Source organism: Dunckerocampus dactyliophorus, chromosome 17, assembly GCF_027744805.1.
Source record: "Dunckerocampus dactyliophorus isolate RoL2022-P2 chromosome 17, RoL_Ddac_1.1, whole genome shotgun sequence".
Taxonomy (NCBI): Eukaryota; Metazoa; Chordata; class Actinopteri; order Syngnathiformes; family Syngnathidae; genus Dunckerocampus; species Dunckerocampus dactyliophorus.
In genome coordinates this window covers 4,614,194-4,623,171 of record NC_072835.1, presented here as the reverse complement: position 1 = coordinate 4,623,171, position 8,978 = coordinate 4,614,194, and the positions used below count along the sequence as shown (strand labels likewise).

At 43.1% G+C, this 8,978-nt stretch overlaps 1 protein-coding gene across 2 annotated transcripts; it reads right to left on the bottom strand.

The window, feature by feature from the left end:
- Positions 1 to 38: 38 nt before the first annotated feature.
- On the bottom strand, positions 39 to 8,948 carry trappc13 (trafficking protein particle complex subunit 13). 2 transcript variants are annotated; one of them, XM_054757005.1, is made up of 13 exons: positions 8,760 to 8,948; positions 8,335 to 8,403; positions 6,615 to 6,714; positions 6,459 to 6,543; positions 6,258 to 6,385; positions 4,866 to 4,938; positions 4,649 to 4,693; positions 4,417 to 4,434; positions 2,564 to 2,697; positions 2,285 to 2,483; positions 664 to 764; positions 429 to 576; positions 39 to 355 (listed from the first exon to the last, which is right to left on the bottom strand). In XM_054757005.1, exons 1-13 carry the CDS (start codon positions 8,803 to 8,805, stop codon positions 248 to 250), a joined length of 1,254 nt encoding a protein of 417 aa, XP_054612980.1. In that variant the 5' UTR covers positions 8,806 to 8,948; the 3' UTR covers positions 39 to 247. The 2 variants fall into 2 exon arrangements, with proteins under 2 accessions (XP_054612980.1, XP_054612981.1); XM_054757006.1 differs by lacking the exon at positions 4,417 to 4,434.
- Between the last annotated feature and the right edge of the window lie 30 nt (positions 8,949 to 8,978).

Here is an 8,978-nt window from a genome sequence, read left to right as displayed (position 1 = left end):
ATGTGCGGTCAAATAGTCAAAAGGTGAAAATACCACTTGCACACAAAATATCAATGGGCTTCGTAACATGGTTGAAACATTTCAAGAGATTTTATTAACATTTATTCACATGTACATCATTATTTTCAGCATTATTCACATTCATTTGAAAGTTAAAACACAGCCAGCGTCGTCCTCTGTAAGTGTTGCATTGTGAGGTCCACAGTTGGTCCGTTAGCGTCTAAAATAAAAAAGTGATAAAAAGGAGCTAAGACAGGTTGCCATGGTGCGGACACACCACACACACTTGAGCCACGTCGTCGTATTCGTACGTCCTCTTTAGAAACGAGTCTGTCAGTCTCAGGCCAGAAACGCTCTGCAAGAAACATGAATGCCACGTGAAGGACAGGATCAGGTGCAAAGTGAGGTCAAAGTGCGTGGTAGGGTACCTGCAGACCCTGCATGGACGACAGCAGTGTGAGGGGAAGGGAGAGCGAGGCGGCGGGGCTGAGCTTCCCCAAGGCCCGGCCCGACACGCCGCACCAGTGTATGGAAGACGTGTTGCACATGTCCAGAACCAGGTCCATGGTCCTTTCACTGCAACGCACACACAAGCGGAGGCCGTGGGTAAGGGGATGCTGCGGAGCAGGAAAGATGGCGGCGGTGCTGGAGGCGTTCCCTGACCTGCAGTTTGTGATTTTACAGCTGATGTCGAACGGTTCTTCAAGGTTCACCGTGTCTGGAATTGTCTCCATGGACAGCCGGATGTCTCCGTAGCCTGGAGCCTGAGAGACGTGTCCAAGAAGACAATATGACGTATTTGGACAACATGGAAGATGACATCATCAAGACTAAAGACACAACTCACAAGACTTGGAAGTCAACAACAGGCCACAATAACAATGAAAATTCAACAATATTAAGAAACCCACTTTATTGATGATTATCACTAATAAGTTATTTATTTCAATTTAATTTGAAATGTAATTAAAAACAATTTAATCATATACATTTATATACAGGAATTAATTATAAATTGTGCAATTCAGTCTCCTGTATTTATAAATTTATCCTCAATGTTTATTTATTTGTCTTACTTAATGTCTCAACTTATTTCTATTTATGAATAAATTATTCCTTTTTTCACTTTTATTACATTTCAATCTTATTTTATCCTTAATTTTCTTTTTTTCCTCCTCAACTTTTTTTAATTTTGTAAAAATGCTAAACTTTATACACACCTCAAAATCTTAAGACCAGTTGAAAAAATGCTAGAATTTGCATTTTGCACATTTGGATCTTAATGAGGTTTTAAGTAGAGCTACAATATGCAAAAACAAGAAGGGGGAGTGAGACAAAAAGCACTTTAAAGCACTGAAAAAGACCATCGCTCAAAAAATAACAAAAAACTCTCCAAACCAGAACAAAAAATGTTCTCAGTAGGACTCAGTAATGAGGAGCTCCACCGCCATTTGACGACCCTGCACAACCTGAAGCTCCAGTGTTTCACTGAATAAAAAAACACCCCAGATCATGATGGACCCCCTCCACTGTGCCGGGTAGAAAACATCTCAGGTGGGATCTCCTTGTCATGCCAGGAACGTCGGAAGCCATCTGGACCGTCAAGGTTACATTTTTTCTCATCAGAGAATAAAACTTTTTTCCACCTTTCAATGTCCCATGTTTGATGCTCCCTGGCAAAGTCTAAACGGGCAGTTTTGTGGCGTTGAAGGAGACGAGGTCTTTGAATTCTTTTTTTGTTTTTGAAACCCTTTTCCTACAGATGCCGTCTGATAGTTATTGCGCTGCAGTCGGCACCAGTAAGGACCTTAATTTGAGTGCAAGACCTCCTGCCATCAGGAGGGTATGACAGTGTGAATGCCTGACAGAAAATGAACATTTTGAGCAGATTTTGGCTTTTATAGCCTGTGGTCTTAAACTTTTGATCAGCTGATAAACAACCTATTTCAGTTTTTTTGCTTTTGTTTAAATTACAAGTTCAAAATGTTTTTTGTCTCACTCCCCTTCTTGTTTTTGCATATTGTAGCTCTACTTAAAACCTCATTAAGATCCAAATGTTCAAAATGCAAATTCTAGCAATTTTTCAACTGGTCTTAAGATTTTGATCAGGTCTGTATATATTTAAAGACAAAAGTTGATTTTATTATTAGTTACTGGTATCAATATGGAGAAGGAATAGAAGAAAATAAGCTTCCTACTCCTTTTCAGACTTGTTGAATTGTGCAAATGTAAGTGCGTGGCGTTCCTTCATATAACTTATCAAGCATGTCAGAAACAAAAGTACCATTCGCTGCAGCTGGCTGGTCTGCAGCCGCCCTCTCTCCCCCAGGTTGGTCTTCCACACGATGTCCAGCTTCCCGATCACCGTCACGCCCTTGATGACACCGGCCTTCTCGGCGTACTCGGGCTTGGGCTTCAGGCAGTAGAGGTACTGCCGCGTGTCCATGGGCTGCAGGTAGGACATCTTCCCGAACGTCGACACACTGGAAGGACGGGAGAAGTCAAGTCAACCTTTCAGACCTCCACGAGATCTGAGGTCAGAGGGTACAAAGGTCACACGTACCCTCGGTCTTCGCGCGTGACCGTGTTGAGCTCGCTCACGTTGTACATCATGGAAGGTTCCAGAGACACCTTCTCCATGAACATGGGCGACGTGGTGATGTTCTGGATCTGAGCCTCCAGGAAGACCTCGTCTGTCTGCGGTGACAACAGGTCACCTCAGAGGGGGAGGGGGTCAAGGTGCTAGCAGGCGGGGGGGTTAGGCTTGGAGCAACAAGCACTCATTTAACCCTCACAGGCCCAAAGCTGACTCGACGCAGTGACACCTGCTTGAGTTTAAGCCTCCAATAATCACGTTGTGATGAAGATAAACCCACTTTATGCTCTACTCCTTCTCAGCTTTGATTTCAAACCTGACAGAAATGTGTAGAAAAAGCTGTCTATTAGGGTAAGGCATTTATTTTTACACTTGCTTTTAAGATGGGGTGTCCAAACTTTTTACACCAAGGGCCGCATACTGAAAAATCAAAGGATGCGGGGGCCACTTTTTGATTTTTTGAAACCAACCTATGCACATATGCCAAGACATTTTTTATATTTACAGAAAAAAACAGCCCGCGTCTCAGTTCTGTGTTGTCGGTGACAAAGCATATTATTCATATAATAATAATATATTCTCCTTACATGACACTTTTTGCTGTTTTTTTATTTGATGTATTTATTTTTTTAACACTACTTTCTTCTTCTTCTTGCCCTTTTTTTGTAATATGATGCGTTTATTGTCATAATATTTCGACGAATATTATAACTTTTACCCAACTTAATTTTCCTAAAATTGCAACTTTGTTCTTTGTTTTGTTTGTTTCTCATAATATCACGACTTAAAAAAAAAGACATATTTTAGCCTTTCATATTTCAACGTTCGCTCACCAACACATGAGAATTGGACAACTGACTCGGTGGCACGTTACAACGCATCTCTTCATCAACATAGTGAGATGTCACACGGAGCTCAGGAATCGTCATGAATGTTTTGGTTTTGTTTTTTGTTTTTTTAAATCACACGTGTCTACTGCTGAATGAAATGAAACCAACACTCGTGAGTCAATGAAGGTTTCAAAGCACATTCCAACACAAACCAAACACCTCCGTTTTACCCGTCCACACACAAACACACTAAGCCGGAGATTGTGCGTCATGGCAAATTACGCAGATTAGACGATGATGCCATCTACCACCGGCCCCAAAAGCCAACGCCACAGATAGATTGCAGTCCTGCGGGATACAGTGGAGTGCTGCAGCGTGGCATTTATTAGAGTGGAGACCACTAATTTGTTATGTACTCTTCAAATCAATCAGCAGTAGGATCAACATAAATGGAATGGGACGTTAAAACTGAACGATCAGTAGATGGAAGAGGGTCGACTTTGGGCGTGTGAGGGTTAAAATGAGTGTAGTGATGAAGAACACCAAGCAGCCAGCGGCAGGTGAACACAAATCAGGTGTCCTACTTGGTTCTGGCGCTCTTTTTGGTTCTTTGCGGTCGATGCTGAGTGAGAGCAGCAGAGATGAGTTCATGCCGCCATTCAAAGCCTCCAGAGAGACCACCGTGCAAAGCCAGCCTGGCCCCCGCCCCTTGATTGTTTGGAACATTTGTCTCACCAGACTCACTTGGTTCTTAACCACGTGATTTTAAATTGTCTTGTCGATCAATCAACACACACACACACACACACACACACACACACACGCAGGCCAGTGCAGGAGGAAGTGGCGAGAAAGCGTGTTGACAGGAAGGACCAAACAACAACAATGGAAGGTTAATGTGTTGAAAGACTTAAAGTGCAAATGCTACTAAAGCTTCCACTGTTGTTGTTTGTGAAGAGAAGAAGCGATGAGAACATAAGAGAGCATTACCACAGAACTCAGGTCACTCTAATGGAGAAAATAAAAGACAAAATGAGCACATGCCAAAGATGATGACCATGAATGAATACTGCTGCATTCTAAAAGCTCTATTGAAGGTATCCACCCAGAAGAACCTTGCATCTCCACTTTGGACCAATATGGACTTTTGCGGAGGTGCGGGGTTCCCCGGGTGACCCTTCTTAAGCTACCTACAAAGAAACGCGACGACGCGCGAACCTACCTCTGCGTTGTAGAACTTTGTCTTCACGTCCAGCGGCTTCAGGACCTGGTTGAGGATAGAATGCAAGCTGAAAGTCTCCATCGCTCACCAGCAGCAGAACAAACTGTGACAAGCCTGCTCAATGTCCACGTCGGCGGCGGGAGGTGGGGGGACGGGGCGAGTCCGCTGCGACATGCCTCACGTCTCCTCTAATGAGAACGCTAAGCTCCGCCCTCACCTGGAATTTAAAGAACTTGCGAAAGTAGAGCTTCTCTCCGAACTGCGTTGTGTAGCTGACGGCGCAAACCAGGCTGCAAAGACCCAAAGACAAGAAGTGATCGTTAGTACAGCGTTATACAAAAAGGAATGGCCGTCCATAACCATAACGCATCATACACCCATGAAAGCTAAAAAAAAATTAAAAATCAAGTGTTGAGCCTTTTTATGTCCCGCTCCACTCCTGTGGGTGGCGGTAATGAGCGTAACAACTAATGCTAATCACGTTTATTTTCTTTCATAACAGAAAGGAGCATGCTACCTTTTAGCCACACATGCTGATGTTATGCTAGTGTACACAACCCCCTCGTTTATGGCGATGGATGGATGGAATATTTTCGTAGTTAGGGCAAAGAAAACCTGTTTACGACCTTCTAAATACGATTTTCAACATTATTAGAGCCCTCTAGACATGACATAATACCCCCACAGTCAACTTTACACTCCTGTTACCCAATATAGTACACATATTAAGAGAAAATAGGACATAAAATACATAAATAAGACATAATTCAGACTCACACGTTAGCATTGAGAGAATTCCTTGTTGTTGCTTTTTTAATTCCTGTTCTGTACAGTACTTCCTGCGGTGGCTTTTGTCTCATCAGTGTAACATTACTGACACCTAGTGACCAGTGCAGAATACTACATATCACCACAATGCCTTTGAATGTGTCTTTGCATGCTTTATATTTATACTTTAGTTAATTTAGCCATTTTTATGCTTGAAAATGCTTCAGCCATCCATCCATTTTCTATACCGCTTCTCCTCATTAGGGTCGCGGGGGTATGCTGGAGCCTATCCCAGCTGACTTCGGGTGACAGGCGGGGTACACCCTGGACTGGTCGCCAGCCAATCACAGGACACATATAGACAAACAACCATTCACACTCACATTCATACCTATGGACAATTTAGAGTCTCCAATGAACCTAACATGCATGTTTTTGGAATGTGGGAGGAAACCGGAGTACCCGGACAAAACCCACACACGCACGGGGAGAACATGCAAACTCCACACAGAAATGCCCAACGGAGATCTTCCCGATCTCCTGACTGTCTGGCCAACATGCTAACCACTCGGCCACCGTGCGGCCTTAACGTAATTAATGAAATAAATTATTATAGTATTTTTGACAGTCCTACAAAAAATACATAAAATCTGCTTAAATATGTATATTTTTTGACAAATAATAGGCTGTATTCAACCACGAACCAGCAATATATTTTTGAAAAACCTGTGATAAGAGTTAAGCCGCAAAACCCGAAGCGTGAAGAGGCGAGGGATTACTGCACACCTCTCAATGATGCTGATAACAACAGACTATGAACAAAGGAGGAGGAATGACGCACATGTGTGTTCCGATCTCTTTGACCTCGTGGTGGATGACGTCATCGATGCAGCACTCAGGTTTGAGTTCAGCCACGGCTGAGTTGGACGCCGACAGATTGAGTCTTTGCGAGCTGGTCTGGAGGTCGGCCTGAGGATCACAAGGCACCAAGGGAGGTTTGGGGGAGGTGGTGCGCTACGTGTCAAGATGGCGGCGGGGGTACCTTGACCAGAATGTCCTTCACCACCTGACTGCTGTCGTTGTGCACGCTGATGTAGCTGGAGAAGGTCTCGCCCAGGAAAATGTTCCTGAAAGAGCGAGGAAAAGTCTGACGGCACTTGAGGGCAGCACGGCGTCATGCTAATTGCTGAAGGCTCACCCAAAGTTCTGAGGTAGCGTTAGCATCTCGCCCAGCATCAACGTCTCAGCGCCTTTGATGGTGGATGGGTCGCCCCGCATGAGCTGACCAAACAAGTCGCCTGCCAACGCAAATGTGGTGTGAGACGTTTATAGAACTACACTCGCTAACACTTCCTAGTATGTTTACAAACACTACAAAACCAGTGTTTCCTCCTATACATTCATTTCCTTGTGGCGGACCACCACAATTACATTTGGACCGCCACAGAAAAACTCACCGCTGCATTTTTTTTTTATAGATATGGCGCTATCTGCTCTCCCTCGCTCACAAACACATTATCATAGGACTGCCTGTGTTGCTTGTCGCTACCATTCCCTTCTGTATATGGCACTTCACCTTGCTTAACTCATTCAATAAATTTTAAAAAAACATTTTTTTTAACCCCAACACCCGATCCCAAAGGCATATTTAAACGTCTTTTTACGTTTTTTTGCGCGAGAGGCAAAAAGAGGCAATGATGCAACTCAGCACCACTGTAGAGCAATTTTAAGCCATAAAAACGGCCACTAGGTGGCAAAAGTGATAAGAGCTCGGCGGCATGACGACGCAGGAAACACCGAGTACTGGAAGGAGGAAGTTGAAGAGCATGGAGGAGGCTAGCGTGCAGAAAGTTACCATTGTAAGGACATTTTAACGCATGCAACACACACGCGTGCACACACATGCACGCACATAGAGTTCCAAATGTGAAAATTGTAAATAGTTCATGGTTTTATATTTGTAAATAAATAGTTACTTTGATGTTGTATTGTGGTATAGTTGTTTAGATATTTGAGCTGTCACACAAGCAAAAAATGTGTCAAACATGTGTCAAAGTGAAAGTTACGCTTGAAATCTTTTCACAAAAAGCTGTTTTTCTCCTTCATACCTATGTTCTACAGTACTACTGATTACTAAAGACCGGAAAAGGGCAGAAACAAACTTTTTTTTTCCTGAGGAAAGACGAGAGTCTAATTTTTGTTTTGGTAGGTTCCGTGTTTACATAGCTATAGCACACAATATTCTGTGTGCCTTGCAATATCAGTCAAAATCGTCTAGAATGGCCGCTACTGGAGGGGATGTCTTTTGAAAAATGGCTGGGATTGAATGAGTTAAGGAAAGTGCTCTTTAATTTCCAAGCAATATCCAACAACTAGCTTGACAACCAAGAGCAAATGAAAAGACGGCGATCAAGCATCAGGAACCAAAAAATAAACAGTACAACGTGTAACAGGTAAGTTAGCATACAAAAACAATGAACTATGATTCTATGTGAGTAACGACTAAACAAAAACATCTATTTTTTGCTGTGCCCAACATAGTGCCCGCAAGGCATGCTGGGTACTCCAACGCAACTCCCCTCCACGCTACAGTACATTATAGTGAGATATTAGATGTACAACGACGTGTACATTATCTTTATAATTAGCGCTCACTTACATGGAGCAGGACACCCGTAAGTTAATAACGTCATTTAATGTTATTAAGTAGGAGATAGCGTCGCACATTGTTCCGGACGCACACCATTTGAGCTCTGTTTTACCCGTCCACACACAAACACTGAATTCTGTGTCGTGGCCAATTATGCAATTTAGATGACGACACCAAGCCCCCTGCAACGCAGCACCACAGATACATTGCAGTCCTCCGGGAAACACAAAAATGATTGATCTTTCATACAAATAAAAGACTGTATCACCTGGCAGGTCTCGATCTTCACATGTCACTGGCAGGTTTGTGAAGAGAGTGGGTTTGGTTAGTCGCATCACTGCAAAACAAAGTGTCTTTTTATTAGTGTACTGTATAAATGAAGTCATCGTCTCCAGGCGGGGGCTCTATCTACAAGGACCACAGTTTACTAACACTTCATAATAGCACTACTACTGTGTTCTAAACAATACCAACCGGACATAATTAAGCGTCTACACAATTCCTCTACATAAAAACGCTACTAACTCACATATTATTCTCCAGAAGATTATTATATCTCTTCGTACCAACAATGTGTTTGTAACGATTACGGGCATTAGCAATTAACAACAGGAACTTATAAACAGTCAGCTCCTGTGACACTTATAAGTAACAATTCTCTTAAAAACATGTAGTCGCAGCTTGTAGTAATACCTTTTAATGCGAGCAGATGTTCCTGCTTGGCCTGACTCACATCCATTTTGACACAAATAGCCTTTATTCGTGGTTGTTAGCTACTCAAGCAGCTAACTGTTGTGACAGCAGACGGACCTGACCGGAAGTGCATGTCTTCCTCGTGGTTTAGTGTAGGGTTCGATGTTGCTCCCTACAGGAAGATGGAGGTATTACAACAACAAAACACACGCTTCCCCA